The sequence below is a fragment of the Chrysemys picta genome, chromosome 21, assembly GCF_011386835.1.
Source record: "Chrysemys picta bellii isolate R12L10 chromosome 21, ASM1138683v2, whole genome shotgun sequence".
NCBI classification, from domain to species: Eukaryota; Metazoa; Chordata; order Testudines; family Emydidae; genus Chrysemys; species Chrysemys picta.
The window spans coordinates 5,839,976-5,863,924 of NC_088811.1; the positions used below are offsets into that span (position 1 = coordinate 5,839,976).

Here is a 23,949-nt window from a genome sequence, read left to right on the forward strand (position 1 = left end):
GAGAGAGAGGGAGAGAGGTGGGATTATCTGCTGCCCTGAACCAGGGTAAAGGTGGGTCAGATAATTAAATCTGTCCGGGACATTAAGTAACAGATTCTATTTACATACATTTTCTTTTTACATGGAGAACACGTACATGTGACTCTTTTCTCTACTCAATCCCCACTCCTTTTTTTCCTGACCCATCCCCCACCTGCACACATTTACAGGGGTAGGACCAACAAATCCAGCTACATTTTGTATAAACAGGAACGCAGTCAAAGACTAGCGAGGATTTCTGAGGGCACAGGGATCTCACTGCATTTGCCACTTTCCCACTGGAGATTTCCACATCTAAAAACCTCCTTGTCCTGTTGAACTAGTTTTTCTAAAGGGCAGTTCTGTGCATAGGTTTTTAGCTACATGAGATCCAAGGCAAGAGACCATTTTAAAATAACAATAACGGCACACAGCTTTACAATTCTAAGGTTTGCTCTGACAGTCCTGACCTAGGCAGAACTTTTATCAGAAAGAGAGACCTAGGTCAGGTCAACACCAGGAACTTTTGCCAGCATAGCAATGTCAGTTAAAGGTGTGACTTGGGGGGGGGGGGGGGGCAGCATTTCTATACCAGCAAAAGCCCTAGCATAGCTGCAGTTATAATAGCAAAAAGTACTTTTGCTGGTATAGCTTCTTTCACTTGGAGAACCAGTATCAGCGATACTGGCAAAAGCACTTTTCGCCTGCATAAAACACCCCTACACTAGAAATCAGTGTGCCTAGCACTCTGACCACTGCATCACCCTTCCTTCTCTTTAGGGCTTCCCCATAGCTAACAGCTGTGAGTCCTTTATCATCCTTCCCCTGCCTCTCAACACACACACACACACCCACCCCAGAGAGAGGCTGCCTGCCTAGCTTCACGTTCATCTCTCCATAGCATGAAGCACAGCTCCACCCCAAGTTTTCCCTATCAGTTTTAGTCCCTCACATTGCACGTCATTGTTCTTCAACATAAGCTTGCAGGGCCTTTGCGTGCACTTACTGCATCTATGCTGTGTAGCTCAGCCACACCCCAGATTCTGGCCCAGTGACTCCACAGTAGGTTCACCGTATACTTGTGCAGGAAAAGCACAAGGGATGGGAGCCCTAGGTTCTCTAAATGGCTCTATCACTCACTCACTGTGTGGCTCTCAATATCATTTCAGTACCAATGCGCTAATTCAACATCCGTGTCTCTAGGAGATGGACAAGTAGGTGTCTATGTGTCAACTGTACGTATAGGAGAGTTTCAGTGGTATTTAGTTCTATTGGTTTATGTATCACAAGGACGTGTGACTCAGCACACGGGGAATCCTCTGTCAATATAGTATCACTTTTGTACATAGACTTGAAAGTTGCGTATTGGGCTGGATTCTGCTCTCACGAGAGTTTTACACTGGGCTCGTGCGATCGACTTCAATGGGAGTTACTTCGGATTGATACCAGACTAAATGAAAAGAGACTCGGGAGCACAGAGCACAGCCTATCAGTACTAGGAGTTTTATGGTAGGTATGAGTTTTTGATGTGATGATGGTAGCCAGGAGGAGAGGAAACTTTAACTCTCTTTAAATTTATTATTTATAAAGCAGAAAAGTGTATGCACTCCCTAAAACCCAGCCAAGGGAAAGTGTCAGCGATGAATGGTACCACTCATTCTCCATGGGGCACACACAACCCTGAGTTCAGATGCTGGCAGGCAAAAAGTTTTCAAAAGGCTCCTTCCAAATGAAAAGCTACTCCAAGTTGCCAGCTAACTATGACCAAAACTCTTTCAGAATTCCCTGCTTTGAAAGTGGTGACTGACACAAACATTATAAACGGAGGAGGAATCATTTTTACACACACACAATGAAAAAATGTAAGTAAAATTGTGAAGGGGGAGGAGGAAAATTCCTTCCCTCCTAGATGGAGGATTTTTCAGACTGAAGTAAATTAAAACAGATGGGTTATAAACCCTTCCAAAAAAGGAGATAAGTGGGGGGGAAGGGGGTTCCTCTAATGGAAAAGGCAACTCAGCCTGGGCTGCCGGGCACTGCTTTAACGAAGGCTTGAACTTCAAATGATCCGAGAAGGAGTCCTTTAATCCAGATACCAGAGGCCTGGGAGGATGGCTGCGAGTTCCGAATCCCCAGGAGAGAAGGAGCTGACAGCATGATATATTTGAAAGGGTGAGGAATCCGTTAACCAACCCCAGCATCTCCACAAACCAACACCAAAACTCGCAGGCAAAAAGGGAAAGTGGAAATGAAGGAAGCCAGAAAAAGCAACTGACCAGAGCTGGGTTTACAACACTCCTGGGGTTCTGCACGACTGTGGAGCCCTCGGCTGGCACACACTGGAAAGAACAGGCCCCTGTGGGGAGTCACAAAACTACAAGCCAGTATGAAACACTGACATTGCACCACGTGCAAGGGTAGATGAAGGTTTTCCTGCGGCTTCAGCTATTCTGGACACCACATAATGTGCTATGGGAAGCGAGAGTGATGAAATGGACTGCACTTCTGGAGGGCAAATTCTCCTTTCCCGTGTGCATGTACTGTTCCCATGGAATCAGGAGCTGAAGCCAGCAATCGGCCCAGAAATGTTATAGTAGCTCAAGGATGGGTCTTGTGGTTGATCCACAGGACATGTCAGGACACCTGGATTCCTTCCTCAGCAATACCACTGACTCAACGGCTGCTGTTGGGCAAGTCACGTCTCGCCTCGATGCTTCACTGAATCTACTCCACAAGCTAAATGCATTCATGTCTGCCAGACTCTTTGAGATCCTCAGCTTGATGGTGCAGGAGAAAGTGTTGGCTGATCTAAAAGGGTGGGAGGCAGGGGATTTCCCACACGGGGCATGGAACTGGAGTGCTCTCCCAATTGCTGTTTGCCAGCGAACATCTCAAGCATCAAACAGGACAAGAATCTGACCTTTCTTGTTCCCCTTTCAAGTTGACTTTTATTGTAGGTTTGTTTGTTGTTTTGATACCCTGTGTAGATTGCAGATAACAGGCAAGGCTAGGGATGTTCCTCCCTCCCACTTCTGTATTTGTTTGGGCAGGCTGCCTATTTAGGTTAATTTTGTTTTAATTCTGCATTTTGGTTAAGGTGCCTAGAGGCTTTTGGGCAGAGGCGCCTGAGAAATTAAAATCTATTTATTTACTTATTGGTGTCGATAGGAGGTCAGCGCTCAGAGGGGAGGCAGGACAAGCCACAGACGTAGATCTGCACACAGTTCTGCTCTCGGGTCAAACCTCACCTCCGCCAATACCAGGTGCACCTCCCCCATATTTAAAGGGAGTAGAGCACTGCAGCAGTGCTCAGAACCAACACACAGATCTGACAATAGTGTTTGATGACCTGTCTACAGTATTAAAATATTCAGTAGCCTTTCAATTCCACCTGCCTTGGATGGTAGACAGGTGCACGCTAGCTCTGCTCAAGTTAGCACGCTAAAAGTAGCAGTGTAGCCAGAGGAGAAGGGGGCGGCAGAGACAGCTCAGGCTTGCTGCCTGAATACAAACCTGCTAAGACCCCATATATACATCTTCGGATGGCTAGCCCAAGCCGTTGTGCGTGCTAACCCCGCCTATACTGGACACTAGCTACCTGCACTGGAAAGCACACTCCTAGCTGCTGCGTGGAAATATCCTGAATGACACTGAGTTCCTGCAAGATACACTGCCTACAAATCACACAGCCTGCTTAGCCCTACGCTCAGTCTATGGCCCCAGAAAGACGAGAACAAAGCCCTGACCCTTCTGCACTCAGAAATCTCATGGGAGTCAGATTTCAGAATAGCCTCCATTTTTAAATGAAGCACTCAGCAAAACGCAGGGCACAATTCTGACCTCACACGGGTGGGAATCACCCCTGATGCCCAGGCCGTTAGATCTGTAAAAGCACAGAGGATGGAGAAGGGGCTATTTTAAAAGCTAAAAACACAATGACGCTCAAGGTCAGCCAGGGCTCTAAGTACTGACCTCTTTGTTTGGCAGGATTGTTTTAGGGCTATTGTTCAACCAGAAGGCCAATTCAGGTGATGTCATAGGCACTGTTCACCTCTTCTTTTCAGGGCAGTGACCCTTCCCTTCCCCACCTTACTCTTCTAAACCATCAAGGGGACAAGGACACCTTCCTCCTCCCCAAGCTAAAGATGGGTGCCCTCCTAATGTCAGTGTTACCCAGTCGAAAGCTGTCCTCAGAGAACCACAGAGCAGAATGGCACCTCTCTCAAAGGCTATGCCACGCCAGAATGGAGTTTTAGAGCCAAGGAACCTAGTCCAGTGCTGGACTTCCAGAAAATTTCACATCAGCGTAACACAAAAGGCTTGCCCACAATGGGGTTTTATTGTTTGCATCACTGCAGTTGCACTATTGTTGCTCCATTGCAAACGTCAAGCACACACATAATGCACTGGTGTGAAAAGCAACTTGGACACCGCAAATCACCTTTTCCAGGGTGGCATAACTACACCACAAAATTGCAGCAAGTGTAGCTATACCAATGTAGCTACAGCAGCTGAAACCACACACAGCTCAGTATGGACAAGCCATACATTAATTCTTTTAAAAAAAATAAAAAGCTAAAGAAATGTAATAAATGCTTTAATCTGAGGCAATTAACAGGGTTTTACTGCATCGCCACAGCTTCCAAAAGAGCTTTATAAATGGAGACAAAAAAGCATGAAGGTCAGACGCACTGGGGGAAAGCTCACAGTATTTAAGAATGTTACCCAAAAAAAAAAAAAAAAAAAAATCACAGTTTTGATAGTTCTGCGGGGAAAAAACTTAGCAAATTTACAACAAAACTGTCAAGTAATTAAGGCAAGGCACTTCACACATGAACTTAAACTGCTAATTAAAAACCCCTTGCTTAATTGACTGCATTTGCATTTCATTCAACTCGGAGTGTAAACGGTTTGGGTAACACATATGCCCCTCCCTGGGTAGAGAAAGGCTACAGGTAAAATGAACAGGGGGCACCAAGAAGCAGCATCAGTGGCTTCCAAAGGAACTGGAAGGTGCCATCTGAAATCTTGGATACTCATTTTGCTCTGCACCTTTGCAGTACTATGCCTGGGGACTCTGTGCTTCAAATACACTCTGAGAGCCAAATACCATACTGAGGACCAAACCCAGCAATAATCGCAAATGAGAGCACAGGGCACAATAAACAGTGGCCCCTGTTGCTCCTCATCACACTCGCCAATGCCTGCATCTGGTATACAGCTCCAGTTACTCTCTGGCAGGAGGGTTATTTTTTAACAGACCCAGCTGCTGCATGCTCAACTTTGAGCTCCAAGAAGAGGGGCAAGGAACCACCAAATCGCTGCTCTGCTTTTCTACGAAGCACATGGGGAAGGTAGAGGACAAGGCATACGAAAGAAGTTCTGCAGCAAAAAATTTCAGCTACACGTAAGAAAAAAATATCCTAACTAGGAGATCTATTAGATTGTGGAAGGAAAATGGTGGGAGACCCATTGGTTGCACTGTCTATAACTGAACTGGAGAATACAGCCCTACCAGAGGGATATCAAACTCATTCGGTCGGGGGGGATGGCAATATCTAGGTTTAATTATGATCATGGTTTGGGGTTTCAAGTCTGTAAACTCCCCACAACGTATAGGGGAAAGGGAACTTCACCCCTCTGCATCCTTGTCACAGGGTGTCTGCAGACTCAGGAAGACATCAGTGCGCGGATTACACTCTGCTCACATTTGGAAGGCTATCGCTGCAGCCATGATGGCTAGAAACTTACTTTTGGTTTAGAATGAAAGTTAAGATAATCTGAATGCGTCAGACAGGCGACAAACCCATCATTTCAGACAGGTGCAAGACAGCTCTGCAGCACAGCAGGTTTTTTCCAATCTCTGTGCACTGGAATTTGTGACCGATACGTTGGAAGTGTAACATTATCATTATTTCCTAAACTGTGTCAGTTCTAGTCTTTTGCAATGGTGGCATGGAATGGTAAAAGACACACACACACAAAAAAAAGACATCTGGCTTATTTATCTCAAGGCCAAAGAGATTAAATCTATTGCACTGATTCAGATCTCACACCAATGTAAATCAGCAGCGACCCTCTTTAAGTTGATGGTATTACACCAGCGTAAAACCAATGCAAAAAGAGATCAGAATCAGACTCCGCAACTCTACATTTTCCTGAAAAATTAGTTAGCTAATTATTTAATGACTTGTGCCCTTTAATCATTTCCCTTCTTACACCACTAATCCAAGAAAACACACATTAATTCAGAAGGAACATCAATAAATTCCTGTTGTGCTAAGGACCCAATCCTGGAACGTGCATAACTCCAGTTGAAGTCAACGAAGTTGGACCCTAATACCCTAAAATTCCTAGAACCAAATTACACTATGTATAATGCTGATTTCACCATACAAACCAATGTAACTACCTTAATTTCAATGGAGTTACTAAAAATTTACATCAATGTGACTGGGACTAGCAGCCAGCCCCTGGTATTTACATTTTTATAGACTATAGAGGTTGAGTATTAGAATGATAAAAGTTATTTCTAATATACAAAGACTTCCCAGGCAAAAAACAACCACAAAACACCACAACAACCGAATTTAAATAGTGACTCGCCAGTAGTCATTATTACTGTCTGGTTAACCAGACAAATATAAACAGACAGGTATGCACATTTTATTTAAATTGTCCTTTCTGAATTTAAACCTGCCTCCTGCTGATCTGATGTGGGGGAGTGATGACTGCAGAAGGCAGCAGTGTCAGGAGTAAAATTTAACTCTCCCTCCTCCCCCCAGAGTTTTATGGAAACTTTCTCTATAGATCACAGAATTCCAATCACTGGCACAAGGAGAAGCCTTGTATGTACTGCTCTCTCCTCTGACTTGCACTGTTTTACACTAGCAGCTCCACTTATTTCAGTGGTGTCATTCCTGAGTTACACCAGTGTAAACTAAAATCAGAGTCAGGCCATCTTGTCCTTTTATACATACATACATAATTAACCAGCTCATTGGGCCTGATTCTCCTCTGATCAGGAGTAACTCCACTCACGTCAGACTTACACAGAGGTAAAAGTGATGTAAGGGAAAGGAGAATCAAACCCCATTCATTTTATGCAGTGTCTAGGAAACAGTCTATGTACCACGAGAACACTTCTCCTTGAGCTCCGGGCTGGATCGTGGAGCCCTGCAATAAAATCTAAGTACATTCATGGTTAACCAAAATTATAAAGGTTCCCCCCGTTCCTATTAAATAAAGGGATGTTGCCTCCTTTAGCTCATTTTTTAAAAGCTCCTGTAAAGTCTGAAATATTAATATTCTCCCCCAAAAAGCCAGCAGCTGCTCTGCTAGCCTGTGACACGGATGGTTTTGTTGAACGCTTTTTTTTTTTTTTGGTTCAGTGTGCTTTGCATATGAAACAGGACATTCCCCATCCATCCCCTCCTAATCTAACAGGGACCTCACTTCCTCCCCATGAAACAAGCAGCCCATTCAGCAAAAGGGAAATCCCAGGATGCACTGGGGCAGAGCAGCTAAACAAGGAGCTGGGGGGGGAGGACGAAAAAAGAAGTTTGAGTGTGTCCAAACGAGCAGAACCGAGCTGGTAATTGTGACGTTGCAAACTAGTAATTTAGGATGCGGATCTGCCGTGCCAATCTTTCAAAAAGTTTTCCAAGGAGGCAATTCTGGTCTGTCCCTACAGCAATAGCCCACAAAAGAGATAGTACACAACAGCAGCAATCCGCTGTCAAAACAGAACCACTGATAAATAGCTAGACTGGAGTGTCCTCTATAATTACAGAACCAGATTCGACAGGGTAAATCTGGCGTAACTCCATTGTTACTCCACGATGTCCCCAAGAGCAGAATCTGACCTATGGAGCCTCATGGAAAACTTTGAAGAGCAGCTGCTTTGGGCTTTTCTTTTTCCCCCAAACCCTTTTTATTTCTTACATTTGCATGAAAACAGGCTCTTCTCCACTCTACATTTCTTCTCTAATGCTTGCTTTGTGACATCACAATTGTCTCCACAACAGCTAATTCTGATGTCACAGAGGATTCTGATTTCAGATGGGGGAAAATAAGCAAAGAGGGAAGGAGAGGGAGCTTCTAAGCAACAAAGGAGCTGTTTTCATGCAAATGTCATAAGAAAGAATACAGCAGCATAAACAGAAGGGCTTTCAAGTCTGCCATGAGGAGGATCAGCTGCTCCTTAAGCTTAGCATGAAGGAACAACATAAAGGTTAGACCAAATGTATGAATTCTGGGTCTGATTGATTGGTATAAATCCATTGAAAACAAAGTCAAATCAACATAAAACTGGAGAAATGGAATGGTGAATAATGCCCTTTAACTACTGTGATCTTGTTAATTTTTTGAAACTTAAAATTACAATACAATACTTTCATACACAAATTCTGCTCTCAGACTGATGTAAATCCCGGTAACCCTAGTAAATCAAGTGACTCTGATTTCCAGCAGTAACTTAAGAGCAGAATTTGACACTCAAACTACAAACCACTGCTGAAAGAGGCCCAACTTCTGAAGCTGTTCAGCAAATTCTGCTCTTGGTTAGGATGGTTTAAATCTGGATTAATTCCATTGATGTTCCTGGAGTTACTCTAGTAATACAGAACAGAATTTTACCCAACATCAGTTTGCCTGAATTAAAGCAAGACGCTTGACCTGGTTCTGATATGACAGAGGGGTCTGATTCAAAGCCAACTGAAGTCAATGACGGTGTTTCCATTGAATTCAACTGAACTTGGATCAGACTCTAACACAGTTTTTAAACGAGCACAACTTGACTGATGTCAGTAGGGTTTACTCTTTATTTACACTGACCATAAGTAAAAAGTGAATTAAGGATCCCCAGAATTTGGCCCAGTGGGAACTGTGCTATTTAAAGTACCACGCCCTTTTATTCCTGAGGCCTGAACGGCAAAGGTAAATCTTTTCCATAACTATCATATATCTCCATAGACTGATACAGTTCACCACTGTGATTCAGAGCCCAGATCTTTCCTATCCTTCCAACACAGCCTGTGTCATGTTTTACATCTTTTCCATAACATTATCTTTCATCTTGAGCAGTGAACTGCTAAACTCATAAGAAAATAAAAAGAAGCATGAAAATCTGTACTATCACAAATGCTCCAAATGCCAAGACTAACTTATTTCTAAAAATTAATTCAACTCTTTCATTTCTTAGCTGCAGGCCATTTGCTGCCACTCCTTTTTTCCACCCAAACAAAAGACGAAAGGGATGACTCAAAGGAACTTGAATTTCAAGCTAAAGCCACAAAGCACTGAATGCTTGATCTTAATATTAAACAGGTGTGCAGATGCCATTCATTCAAGACTCATCACGGCTGGCTCTTTTTTTTTTTTTTTTAATTTGAAACAGCACTGACTTCCTTAAAGACACATGGACAAATTCAATGATGACATAAGTGGTGGTATAAGTCACATCTTGGGCGTAAGCTGCTCTGAAAATGGGTGAAATTTTACAGTTATTGCCAATTCCAAGCATTCAAAAATCATGACTCAGGCCCCTAAAACTCATGAGACTGATTTAAAAGTCATTAGATTTGGGATTCTTTTTCATAGCCTTTTGGTTTTTGAACCATTACTGGGGTCACATTTTACAGCTTTTCTCCATAACCACAAGGTCTAGAAACTTACTTAAATAAAAAAAAAGTGGGGATTTTAAAATAATCATATGAATCCAGGAGCTGAGGCTTTAAGAAAACACCAAATGTCGTGAGTCTTACACCCTTTGCACCGTTTTGCACACCCACCGAATGCTAAGTTAGTACAAGTTACACCACTTTATCACTTACACCCATTTTATAATACTCGTTACTGCTGAACCTGGCCCAGAGATCTCCATGGAAGATGTGCCTATCTAGTCCTCAGTTTAATACCCTTCACTGATTTTGCAAAAACTAAACTCCTGTGACAAAAGAGGAAGGCAAAAAGCCAAGCACAGCTAAACTTTTGCTACAGGAATTCACGGGCTTATTGTACAGTATGTTTCTTATTAGTGACAAAATGGGAATAATGGAATATCAGTAATGGACCTCATGCTGCAGTCTGTACTCATTCATCCTGATTTTCATCTCACTTATGTCAGATTTGCACCATCGTAAATTAATTCATGCCAGCGTAAGAAGAGGACAACCATGCCCATTGATTTCACTGGGAGTGCTGCTGGGTAAGGGATGGAGAATCAGGTCCATAAAGCTGCTGAGTATTTTTAAAACAAATGCCTACTATCTTTGAACTCAAATACATTTATCAAGAAGGAAGACACTGGTATAAAAGGAAACCCCATCTCATGAATGCTAAAGGGACAAATTCTGATCTCAGTAACAGCAGAATAAATCTGGAGTACTTCACTGAAATCAATGAAGGCTGAAAATCACAGCAAAATACTATAAATTTTGCTTTTCGGGTCCATTAATTAAGGTGTTGATTTCAAGGATTTTCTTTTAATTTTAGGTTACAAACTAGATGCAGTGAAAGCTAAAACGCTTATTTTCCTGTTTAAATACCAAAAGCTGATCAACCTTTATTTTTTAAATAAAGGATACTTGTCAAATAAAACACCAAAACAGTCTTAGAGAACTGTATCTTCCATAGTGTTGTCTTGTTTTTTTCCTTAAGAGTAATTGATGGTTTCCAGCGTATGCTGTAACTATAATTGTTCTAGTGAGCAAAAGCATCGCTATGAAATACATACATTTTAATGCTCCACAGAATTGATTTAGTTAACTAGAAAGATGTTGCAAAAGCATCTGCAAGTTTTATGCATGCAATTCAAGACGCCCAGAGCGCCAATAACATACAGTAAGTCACTGCTAGAAAATAGTCAGAGAAAACAGCGACTAAGGTCCCAATCCTGCAATGTAATCCCAGAATGGGCAGATCCTTTTGCCTGCCCAGAATCCCACTGAAGTCAATAAAAACAATGAGGCACCTTAGAGACTAACAATGGGACTCTGCATTGGTCCTGGGAACCACCGGCACAGATCAGGCTGAAATACTGGATCCAGCCAAATAAACACCCTAGGGCTTGGGTCAGAGTTAACCAAAAAGATATTTTAGTTTCTTAGGGTATGTCTACACTACAATAAAACACCTATGGCTGCCCCATGGCTGCAGACTCAGGGTCTTGGGCTGCAGGGCAATAAAACTGCCATGTAGGTATTAGAGCTCCAGAACCCCATGGGGACGGGGACGGGGGAGGGAAGAGGGGGTCACAAAGACCAGGCTCCAACCTAAGCCCAAATGTCTACACTGCGATTTTATAGCCCTGCATCCCAAACCTGAGTCAGCTGTCACAGGCCAGCTGTGGGTGTTTTACTGCAGTGTAGACACATGCTCAAAAGTTCTAGCAATAGAACTTTATCTCTCAACAGAACTCTGTCTGACAGAACAAGGAGCAATGGTCTCAAGTTGCAGTGGGGGAGATCTAGGTTGGATATGAGGAACCACTGTTTCACTAGGAGGGTGATGAAGCATGGAATGGGTTACCTAGGGAAGTGGTGGAATCTCCATCCTTAGAAGTTTCTAAGGCCCGGCTTGACAAAGCCCTGGCCGGGATGATTTAGTTGGTGTTGGTCCTGCTTTGAGCAGGGGATTGGACAAGATGACCTCCTGAGGTCTCTTCCAACCCTAATATTCTATGAAGCCAAGTGCTGGTTGGAGGTTTTCTTCCCCCACCTGCATCTCTGCACCAAGGCATGAAAGGTTTTCAGCCCAATGAAAACGAACAAGACAGTTTTCCACTAATCAAAGGAGTATCGCAGAAGTCACTCCAAGACCTTTCATTATTTACAGGGTGAGAAGCCTCATTCACTGGTCTCTTCTGGCTAACACCAGCAATAAAGGCAACAACTTCCGCATCACAGCAGAAAAATCCAAAGACTGAGAAAAACCACGTGGTGGTGTTATTTATGATTTTAACAGCACCGTTGACATGTACTGCAGCTATACAGACACGCTGTGAAAAAGAAGAGGTCCCTGCCCAGAGAAGCCTCCAATCTATTGGCCCACTTGACTTTGCCTGGGTATTAGGGTCTGTTCTACACATACTCAGGGTCTATGGTAGACATAATGCAGTGAACGATGGAATTCAATTGGGGGTGGGGAAAGCGTTCATGGGAGAATGAGGGTTATAGCAGTGAAAAGACATGGAACAGTTTTCCCTCCCAACGCCAGCAGATGTTGTCCAATTAAAGATGCAAATAAATCATCCTCTGCATTACAAGTCAGAAAACAAACACACAAAGCTTTCTAAATACATTTCAGTTTAAACTTGCATAATTCTCCCAGTGGAGAAATCATCCTAAACTTATGCAATCCTTAGAAAGAGAGACATTATTACAGCTTGTGTAACAATTTCAGTGCCACCCAGAGAACAGTAATCTGCATAAGGAAATGCAGACACAACCCTAGCAGAGAACAACACACACACACAATTATATGTGGGGAGGGTGGCCACCATGGGGGCTAAAACCAGAGACTCCAGCTTCCAGAGCGACTGCTCTGTAATTGAGCTGGAGGGACTGCTCCCTCTGCGCCAGCCAAAAAAGTCTCTGTTATACTTAACCCAGACTTCCTAACACTCGATATCCTGTCTGCTATTTCAATGCCCTTACTCAACGTTTCAGACAGACATTACACAAACTGGCTGGTGAAAAGGGCTTGAGAAATCAAGAACCAATCCAAGTGAATGACCTTATTCTTTAAACTGATACCACTGACTGAGGCTGAGCAGAGGCTAAGGAACAAAGGTACAGAGGTGCAAGTTTTCCTAGCATACCACCTAAATCCTCCACAGGGCAAAATGGAGGACATACAAGGCCACACTATTAAAAATGAATAAATAAAAATTTTAACAACCCAGCAATCTTGCTTGCAAGAAAAGGGGTGAGCATACCACACATTCTGAAGCAAAAGAAACATTACTGAAAAGAAAAGAAAACTAAGAAGAGATCCTATTCTCCACAAAGCATGTGAAAAGGTACCGGCACATAAATCAGTACACAACAAGGACAGGTCATTGTTTACTCTGAGCCTAAGGTATAATGCTGCAACAATTACTTATGCACATAGTATGGGATTGCTGGGACTACTCAGTGTAAAAAAGAGCTACGGGATCAGGTCCTAATTTAGCAGAAAAGGGGATTATACAGCTTGTCGCTTTAATACTACATCCTCGGCCTGGAAAAGCCCGATTAGACGAGATAGCAGCCAACCATTGACTGAGCCAATGACAAGAGCTTCACTCATGGGAATTCCCATTGGTTTCAAGGGGAGTTCCATTACAGAACAGTGGCAGGAATGGGGCCCAACTTCGTATCAATCTGTGTTTTTGTTCTCTCATCCAAGAACAAGTAAAACCAACACACTTAGCTCAGTGCGGAAAGGCCAGTGTCCATCAGCCAGCAAGCTTCCCCATAATTAAAAACAAGCCCATTCCAACGAATTATAAAACTATATTTGATGCCATTTGCATGCAAGTTTATGGTATCTACATTAGTACTGGAAAAAGTATGGCCCTTACTCCAGCTTTTGAGGGGAGATTTGCAAGGCTCCAAAAATCCCTATTTAACCACTAAAATCTAGACACCTAACAGCAATCTTAAATCCCAATTCCTGCATGTGACATTGTCCTTTCTGTCTGAGGACAGAGGGACAATTTACAGCAGTAAGCACTAATCCATCCCTTTACCTTTAGTAAGTGTTTTCAGGAGCAGACCCATAGCGCACTTCTGAAAATGAAACCAATTTTGATCTGCATTTCCCAAAGCAGATATACTAAAGTAATAACATAGCTCCAGATTCTGCTCTCAGATGTAGCTATTGAATACCAGTGTAAATCCAGAATAACTCTATTGACTTCAGCGGAGCTACTCTGGATTCAAATGGGTGTAATTAGATCAAAATCTGCCCCCATGACTCTAGGACCACACTCTAGGATGGCTCAACAGCCAGTCAAAGTACAGGAAGGAGTTTGATACAACTACAGTATTTCTGTGGTTTGTGGGCAAATAGGCTTCAGTTACTTTGTCTGCTGACTGCTTGAGTGAGAACTGCAGAACTAGCCCCAAACTATCCTTATGTTACAGAGACTTGGGATTTTTTTAAAGCTATAATCTTTAAAATCTTTAATAATCTTTTAAATCTTTGCAAAAAAAAATTTAAGGAGCTAAGCAGTGGAGGGAGAACACAGTATATCTTCATTGAGCAATCACCATTGCCCATACTGAATTCTATGCACTTCAATAATAATTTTCCAAGGTAAAATAACGCAGTATCAACTCAATCCCGTTATTTTCCAATCTCTTTGCAGACTGAAGACTACTGTTTACCTTTTAGCCTAGAACAGCAGAATGAAATGCAAAGATTTTGTGCCCCAAAATGTCAATGTTTACTGCCCAAATTCAGAAAATATTTTTTAAAATGCATTAAAAAACAACAACAGATGTTATGTTTGTTAATAGTCAAATACATTTCATTTAATAATGACGTCCACAAGTTCAAACACTAACATGCTAAACTATTACTTTTTTAGATAATGCTTCTTTATCTGGAGGTCAATTTGATTTATGTGCCTTGTGCAGCCACTCAACCAAAATAGAGTGGTCCTATTGACTGCTAGTATTCTATAACTACACTAACTAGAAAGCAGTGTTATATAAGTCACCAGTGTTCATTCCTTAACAATTTTTCTTTTCCAAGAGCTCAGAGATAGGGCCTCTAAGGCTAAATCCTCCCATCGGAGAAAATGATACAATTCCCACTGACTTCAACTGGAGTTGCATCTGGGCAAAGTACTATACTGTTAAGCCCAAAGCTTGCTACTGTCTTTGAAAAGAAGAATTAAACCTGGCTTAGAACTGGGTCTGAATGATGCACTTTGAGATGGATTTTTGTGTGTGATATCTAGCCAGAGCATGTGCCAAGCCACCAGTGCAAATTCCCACCATCAGACACATCACACTGTTAGTGCTGCAGACATGCACAATTTTTGACTGTGCGGAGTTGTGACAGAGGTCCTCTTCAAACTGGAATCAGGACCATGCTAACTACAACTGTGTCAAAACAACATTGCCACTTGAAATGTCCTATAGCATGGTTTCCCCAGTCAGAGCGGACACGGATTTTTTATTCCTAAGAACCACGCCAGCCAAAACATGATCTCGTCAATACTAGGGTTAGCTTAAAACTTCTCACCGTTCTAGCAATGGTGAAAGATGTAGCACAGATAAAGTGCAAGCAACTGCCAGCATTTTAACCACTGTGTTGTCTAGACATGCTCTGAAACCTACTATAGACACCTCCAGATAGTGTACAGCATGCTTTTGTAACACCAATCTAAACACAGACCCCAAGAAACAAAAATATGCCCTTACGATCAAGTTAGACCCCTGCTAGCAACAACCATGTTCAAATCCTAAGGAGCAGTTCAGATATTAGGTCCCTGCAATGTAGTCAAGACCAAACTGTGTTTAACTTTGTCCCAAAAGTGTACTGAAGCCTTGGACAGGTCCAAGTCCTGAGTCCATGAGCCACAAAAATGGTGACTCAGAATAGGCCACAGAGAGAACAAATGTTTGCCGTTCTAACGTTGGGATTTTTCAAAGAGCAGAAGGAAGGGAGTTAGGCACCCAAAATCCCTGCCTAAAAAAATACCAGAGGTCTAACTTCAGTGACTTCTATCAGGGTGAACTAATTCACAGCAACTGAGAGCAGAAGTCGGCTCAGAATCCTCATTTCATTATTTGCAAGATATTCACACGCGCACACACTCCTTACTTCTCAATACACAACATCTGTAAATCAGATTCCACTCCTGGGGGGGGGAAATAGCTGATGCCTGCTTAAAACATGGACATCTCCGCAAACACACAGGATTTTGCTTTAAGCTTGGTATCATTCTTGGAGCTTAGCTTCTGAGCCGTAAAATGATACCAAGCTTAAGCTGTTGCTCCAAGCCATTGCTGGTTTCTGCTTTGGTGGCCATCTTGGTTTTTATTGAAGATTTTCAAATAAAAATGTTAATAGTCAGATAATGTAATGAGTCATTTCAAGTGCTATATATAATAATAACGGGCCTGATCCTGCAGTCTTTAGGCAGGCAGAATTCCCCATTGACTTTTATCTAATCCATTTAGTGATGGACTAGATCAGGGGTCAGCAACGTTTGGCACGCGGCTCGCCAGGGTAAGCACCCTAGCAGGCCGGGCCAGTTTATTTACCTTCTGATGCGGCAGGTTCGGCCGATCACGGCCCCCACTGGCCGCGGTTCGCCGTCCCGGGACAATGGGGGCGGCGAGAAGCGGCGCGGGCGAGGGATGAGCTGGCCGCGGCTTCCCGCCGCCCCCATTGGCCCAGGACGGCAAACCGCAGCCAGTGGGGGCCGCGATCGGCCGAACCTGCCGCATCAGCAGGTAAATAAACTGGCCCAGCCCGCTAGGGTGCTTACCCTGGCGAGCCGCGTGCCAAACGTTGCCGACCCCTGGACTAGATAGTAGTTTGGATGCCACTGCCTGGGCAGAACCACAAGTTCTCTACAGTGGATGTCACAGGCCATATATTCCTAGCAACTGAAAGAGATTCCTCTTTAGGTAGCAGGGACCTGCACCAGTGGAGCAGAAGGATCTGGATTTTATCCCTGCTGCCACTGTGAAGTTCTGGGTGGCCGTAGTGTGCAGTACAATGACAGCTGTGAAGTACTTAAGTGGCCACAGCTATCTTACAATGTCACTCAGAGCTGCATTATTTCACCGTGAATAATTTCTGTCCTTTGATTTGGCTGCACACTTGACCTGGCTAAACCTTACTCCAGCTGAGAAAGCTCCGTGATGTGGCAGCAGCACTGGATTTGGAGGAACTGCTAAATAAAGTGGAAGGCCTACTGTGCTCATTTACATGTCAATACCCAGAATGCTACTTCTAGCTCACAGCGACTTCATAGAAATGCTGGGACCTGAGCCATGGGAACACTGCAGCGCTGGTGTGTGTGGGAGTGTGCACGGAATTCTCTTATCCCCCGGTCTCTAATTCTATGTCGTTTTGCTAAAAAAGAAAAAGTCTAGCTCTGAAATGGAAGGGGAGGGGGATATTAAAGCATGATCAGGCTGTGCTCAGTTCAATGACCCGCAGAAAATGTTATGGGGCAGGGGGACAGGATCCCACATTGTTCTACTGGAGACTGCCCACCAATCAAAAAAGCTTAAAAGCCCTCTTTTGAGGCTTTAGTAGCTCAGACACTTTGGAGACATGTTGGCATGCAGAAAGCAGACAGAGAGCACACCAGGATGGAGCAAGGGCATCAGCCATGGAGCCGGAGAGATGGGAATGGCGATCCAGGTCTGGTCTATACTGGCCAGAGGAGACCATGGAGGTCTCAACTGAAGTACTGTGTCCAGTTCTGGGCATCCCACTTCAGGAAAGATGTGGACAAACTGGAGGGGGGAAAAATCAGAGGAGAGCAACAAATATAATTAAAGGTCTAGAAAACGTGACCTATGTGGAAAGACGAAAAAAATGGGTTTTATTTAGTCTGGAGAAGAGAAGACTGAGGGGGGACATGATAACAGACTCCAAGTACATAAAAGGCTGATATAAAAAGGAGGGTGATAAATTGTTCTCCTTAGCCACTAAAGATAGAACAAGAAGCAATGGGCTTAAATTGCAGCAAGGGAGATTAAGGTTGGACATTAGGAAAAACTTCCTAAAGTATTGGGACAAATTACCTAGGGAAGTTGAGAAATCTCTGTCCTTGGACATTTGCAAGAACAGGTAAGACAAACACCTGCCAGGGATGGTCTAGATAATACTTAGTGCTGCCTCTGTGGAGGGCACTGGACAAGACAGCCTATCAAGGTCCCTTCCAGTCCTATGTTTCTATGATTCTATTCAACTATACCAAAAGAAACCATGGCTCTCAATTTATGGGACCCATTTTTGCAGTTCTGGAAGTTTTTAAATCTTAGGACACACAACCCATAACTTGGTGGCCATGCTTTGAATAGCTCCACTCCAGACACAGTGGGAGAGAAGGGAGAGGGAACAAACTAATGGAGAATAGTAGAAGAGAATAGGACACACTCACACATAAAACCAGAGGAAGCAGCAGGAGACCAGGAAAGGAGCAGGGAGAACAGAAAACAATGCCAGGGGGAAGTGGGAGAGCAGGGACAGAGGGGGAGAATCCAGGTGACAAGGAGAGGCAGAAGGGGAGGGACTAGGACAAGGGCAAAGGCTGAGGGGAAACAGGAAAGCGCTCAAGAGAAGAGGAAGCTCTGGGAAGTGGTGGGAAGGTGAAGGTTAAGGGTGGAGTGGAAGTGAAGAAGCTCACAGGTCAATGCAGAGGGAAAACAGACCCGAGATTAAGGAAATAAAAAGGAATAAAACTAAAAAGAAAAGGGAAGGAAGAAAAGTGACAGACTCGGAGGGACTTGCTCTGCTGTGCTGCAGAGTTCAGAGCTTCCTCAAATCTGTGGCTTTAACCCACTGTCCCCTGCATGAGGCTTTCACCTGCACTGCAGCTCTAGACCAAGCCACTCCTGGGAGGAGCAAAACCACAGACACCACACCTTGCACAATCACACACAGACAGACACATGGCGCACTTCATACAGTCATGTTGACAGAGCGGCATAGATACCTCCACCCGCAGACACCCCACAGACACGCAGTACACAGACCAACACATATATCCACAGACCCATCATGAAACTGAGACAAAGTAATTCAAACAAATCACAAAAGAAGGTACACATGACACACGCATATGTACACAAATGGATATATGACAAAACAAAGTGACAAGCACACACACACACACACACACACACAAACATGCTTCACACTTTTATCCACAAACAAGCACCACACACACAGCCAGAGAGACACACAAACATGCAGGTAGACAGTGATAAACACAACCACACAGAGCCAGAGGCAGGATCTTCCTTTCATTTCCTTGCTAGGTGACCTAAAATTTACTGCCCCGTTATTTGCCTCTGGCCGCAGTCTAGCAGCCCTTGAGCCAGACTGAATCTCTCCATAATTATCTGCAAACGCTGCTACAACACAAACGACCTTAACATATGATATCCCCTTGGCTACATCTGATGGAAAAAGGCTGGAGAAAAAGGAAACATAAGTGAGCTAAGGCAATTCCAAAACTCTGTCTGGTCTGCCAGGTAAGTTGTTGACAGGGTCTCTTCAAGACTGCACTGTATTTATACAGGAGCCCTGAAGCCAACTCAAAAGCCTTGAAACTTAGCCCAGTTCTGCACAGGAACTGAGATAAAACATTCCCCCTTCCCCACCCTATCCCCAGAACACACGGACACCACCCACCCCTTACAATATTGCATTTTGAAAGCCAACACCCTGGGAATTTCATCGCATAAATGCATTTTGGCAAAATGTTCCAAAGTAGCCACTGATTATTTAATGTTTTCGATGCCACAATTTTTAGGTGCCCAACTTGAGCCTCCTTGATCCTGATTTGTGAGAGGTGCTGTGCACCTTTCCCACGGCCTCATCTGAAGCCAGGAGTGCTCAGCGCTTTCTGAGAAAGTGTAGTCCCTTTTGGGGTGGGATCTCAAGTTGGGCTCCACCCCTAAAAAGAAAAGAACAAATCAATAAATCAAAGCACCCCAAGCTCAGTAACCTCTTTTGAAAAATGTTGCTCCTTGTGTCTAAACTTGCCCTGACTCCTCCACCTAGCTCCAGTCAAGCGTTCTGGATATTGCTAAAAACAGGGTAAAACTCCATAAAACCATTGTGAGAAACAAAAAAATGACACCACTTAAGGTTTGAAATTCATCAAGTGAAAGGGGTCAGCTATGGAAATAGGGAGGGAATCAACCAATATGTGACCCAGGTAATATTCAAAACACACCTTTCTGGGAGTAGGAAAGGGAAGTGGGGAGAGGTGGTCTGGGCAGGATGCCACAATCACAGCAAGGTTTTCGCTTCACCCCAAAAATCCTGTTTCCCCAACCTCACCCCCTCCTGTCCCCACACATCCGTAGACAGTCAATCCCACCATGCCATCTTAGCGCATGATTAGCAGCGGACAGACAAGCCATTAAAAACACATCCACCTCCAACTATGGCGATAATGTGGCTCATTACAGCACAACACGGCCACAATGGCTCTGACCCTCCAACTCTGGGGAGGGGAATTTGAGGAACTAGAGGGAGGAGGAGTCTAGTTACTGATTTGAAAAAAGAAAGAAAAGCTAGAGGCAAGAAGCTGAATTAACTGGGCCTCCCAAAGATAGCTGGGCTAGGTGCAGCTTTGTGTGCGCAGCGCTTCATAAGTCTGGGTATTTAAAAAAGAAAGTTAAAGAGAGAGAGTGTTTAAAACAAGCATTTCGGAAGTGATGAGAATCTCCCTGCCCATTCACAACAGGCTTTAAATGCTTCTCTTTGCGTTTGTCCCTAGCATTGTGCACCCTGCAACTCCAGCAACTAAAAATCCCCAACAAAATGAGACAAAATCCACCCAACAAGCCAGTGCAGTAGAACTCAAAGGAAGGAGTTAACTCGACTTTTCCTGTTTGCTTTTTTTGGGGGGAGTGGGGGGGATAAGGGGGGCGGACAGTGTGCTGCTCATCCCACAGCCAATTACACCACCGCCAGTTAGCCAGACATCCTGGTGTCTGCGAGGAAGTTCTCAGGGCCCTGTGGCATTGCTGCCCATTGATCAGGACTGGTGCCAGGGGCCACCACGGCCTGCCACCCACCCACACGCTGGGAATTCAGGCTGCTCAGACTGAAAAAAAAAAAAAAGGGCCACCTAAAATAAATGTGGTTTAGCCGTCTGGATGGGCAGAGTCAACACCGCATGGCGTATCTTAGAGGCTGCTGCAGTTGGCTCTAGACAGATTCATTTACTGGATGTATACAAAATCCAATACACAAAAGCCAGTCTGGTCGTAGGATTCAGACAATGTGCCCAGTCTTCTCGGGTCATACACCAGTCGCTAATGCATGCTACTAGTATACTGACCTATTGTCAGAAATTTTCCTATGGACCCCTCTAACCAGTCACATTTCATTCCCATCTAGGCTTGGAGATCATTTCATCTCTGTTCCCAGACCTGTTCAATTTATTAAGACATACATCAGGAGGGGAGTTGTATGCATTTCTGTAAAGAGTAGTTTGTTCTTGTTATTTGTCCTTGCCCCAGCTTTCATGCTTCACCATTCAGGCTCCGATCCCAAAGTCCTGGCCTGTCTCCCAGTGAAAGTAGGGGGGTGAGCAAGGGCAACAGGATCAGGCCCCTAATGTACAATTCAAAGAAGACATAGAAAAGTAGAAGTATTTTAAGTAAAACCTAAAAGCCACCAAGAAAAAGAACAATTTAAGCCTTCAAGAAAGCAAAGTGTAGTTTCTAAGAATTCTCTTCCACACCAACCCACTGGGTTTGATTTCACAGCATGGTTAGACCGCTGCGTGCCTTTCAAGGGAAAGGGGCCACCAAAGCTGGTTTATCGGGAGATCCCTGAAACTGTAGGCGAATGTCCCCACCCCTCATCCCCAAAAATCAGGTGCTACTTACCCTGGGTGCTTTTCTCTTGTATTTGTTGCTGTAGTCAAATTTCTCTTTCATTTCATCCAAGAACTGGCCCAGCCTTGCTTTCTCCTCTTTCCCGGTGTAATCCTGGCTGAGGAGGATATAGGACCTCCAGTTAGCCGAGTCAAAGCCCCAGTGGCAAGTCCTGTTCTCCAGGGATTTATGCGAGTGGACCACAAATTTGTGAGGTGGGTACATGAGCCTGCAGTCCAAGCACTGGATGCAGGCAGCGCTGGGGTTGTTGTACAGCTCTGGCACGAGGAGTCCCTTGCACTTCCCAAAGCACTCGTGGTACACCTTGAAGCTCTTCTCGGTGAGCTCCAGCTCGATGGTGCTGGAGAACTCCTTCTTGCAGTGGGGCGGGTAGGTGCCCCCGTAGAGCAAGGCATTGCAGAGCCTCTCGGCGTCAGTCTTGGTGATGAGCCCGCAGGAAGGGGCCGAGAAGGGCAGGATGCCCATGACTTTCAGGATCTCCAGCTGGTCGGCCGTGCACCTGGAGCAGTAGATGTGCAGCTCGTCGCACACCGAGTTGATCTGCTGCAGGGAGAAGTCCCTGAGCACGGAGTTCAGGATCTGGGGCAGGCAGAGCCGCTTCTCGCCACCCACCACGAAGCAGGAGATGGTCTCCCCTTCCAGGATGGTCTCGCAGCGCTCCGTGGACCTGTCCGAGGGCATGAAGAAGGGGCCCGGCATCACCGGCGGGGGCTGGATGGGGGGCAGGTGGAGGACGGGCTCCGCCGGGTCTTTGCCATTGTCCTTCTTGTACATCTCCTGCGCCCAGCGGGCGGAGAAGGCGGCCGGGCCACCCAGGGAGCTCATGGAGCTCAGATGAAACTGTTCCAAGGTCTTCTGCAGCCCGGGATGCGGCTGGAAGCTGCTTCGACTGACAGTCTCCATCTTTCAGTCCCTCAGCCCCTCGCCGCCCCGACCAAAAACCAGAACTACAAACAGAAAAGCCCCGGGTGTGACTCCACTAAACCAGGGGCCAACACATGAAAACCGCCCCGCCCGCCCTGCTTCGCCTCCGGGGTCAGCCGGCCGCAAACCCCGCTGTCGCTGAGTGTGCCCGCGGGGCGCGTGTGCCCGGCTCGGGGGCACTTGCACAAGCCCCGGCGGAGCAGAGAGTCGAGCCGCCCACCCCGGCCACCCTCCCCCCTAGCACACCGGGCCCACCCCCACCCCCCACGCCTCCAGCACGCGCTCTCCCGGCCGCCCCCACCCCCCAGCACAAAGCAACCCCCCCTTCCTCCCCCAAACAAAACCCCAGGAAAGTCTGTGCCGCGCTCCAGCCCCGGGGGCTCAAACGCGCGCGGGCTGCGGCTCTGCGGCGGCGGCCTCCCGGCTGTCCATATCCACCGAAGCCAAGCGGCAGGAGGGGAAGAAAATTATAACAAAAAATAAAGCTTGGTCCGTGCAACACAAAAATAAAATGTTGCAATTTTTTTTTTTTCTTAAAAGCTGCCCCCGGCCGCAATCTTTTGCACTTCCAAAAAAAAAATGTGGCGGAGGGGGACTGCAGACAGAGGCGGGCTCCTCCCTCCCCCCCTTTTCCGTGTGGTCCCCTGGCTGGGCCGGGAAGGTTTCCTTTGCGTTCAGTTCTTGCTTTGCTTTGCTCTCTCTGCTAGTGGGCTGCGGGGAGCTGCAGGCAGCGAGCGCTCATCCTCCCCGCTCCTCTCCCCAGCAGCGACTGAGAGCGCCTCGGAGCGGAGCTCGTGCAGCCTCGCGCTCACTCCTCCCTCCCTCCCCGCGCGCCCGCCCGCCCGCACCCCTCCCCTGTTTGTTGGTGTCTGCCTCAGTCATTGAATCCCAGCCAAGAATGTGACCAACTCCCCAGGCTGGGCTCTTCCAGGAACGGGGGCCGCCTCCCCCCGCGGAGCCTCTCTGCAAAGGCAAGCGCACAGACAAGCCCTGAGCAGCCGGGCTGGGGAAGAGTAAAGTGCTGGGTTCACAGACCTGCCAGCGAGGAAGGAAGAGGGCGGGAGGGCGAGGGCTTTTCTCTGTGGGTTTTGTTTCTGCTTTGTCCTGATTATTTACTGTGGTGGAGGGTTTTTTTTTTTTTTTTTTTTTAAGTGTGTGCCTGACATAAGCACATACACACAAGGCACATGCAACAAACACAGGGTACATGCAATTAACACAAAAGTTGCAAAACATACATACACCGTGTGTGTAATTCAAGACAAGTACACTCGTTGACACAAAATATACGCACACGCATGCACGCAACACAAGGATATATAACTAACGTATACAAGTAATACAAATACAAATTTTATGTGTAACACACGTCTTCAATCATAAAACATGTACATCTAATACAAGC

At 45.3% G+C, this 23,949-nt stretch overlaps 1 protein-coding gene across 2 annotated transcripts in view; it reads right to left on the minus strand.

The window, feature by feature from the left end:
- SKI (SKI proto-oncogene) overlaps positions 1-22,787 on the minus strand; it is a 144,051-nt gene extending 121,264 nt beyond the window's left edge. For both annotated transcript variants that reach the window (XM_065575229.1, XM_065575228.1), the window contains exon 1: positions 21,612-22,787. In XM_065575229.1, coding sequence (XP_065431301.1) covers positions 21,612-22,523 — 912 coding nt within the window. In that variant the 5' untranslated portion in view covers positions 22,524-22,787. The remainder of the gene's footprint in view (positions 1-21,611) is intronic.
- Between the last annotated feature and the right edge of the window lie 1,162 nt (positions 22,788-23,949).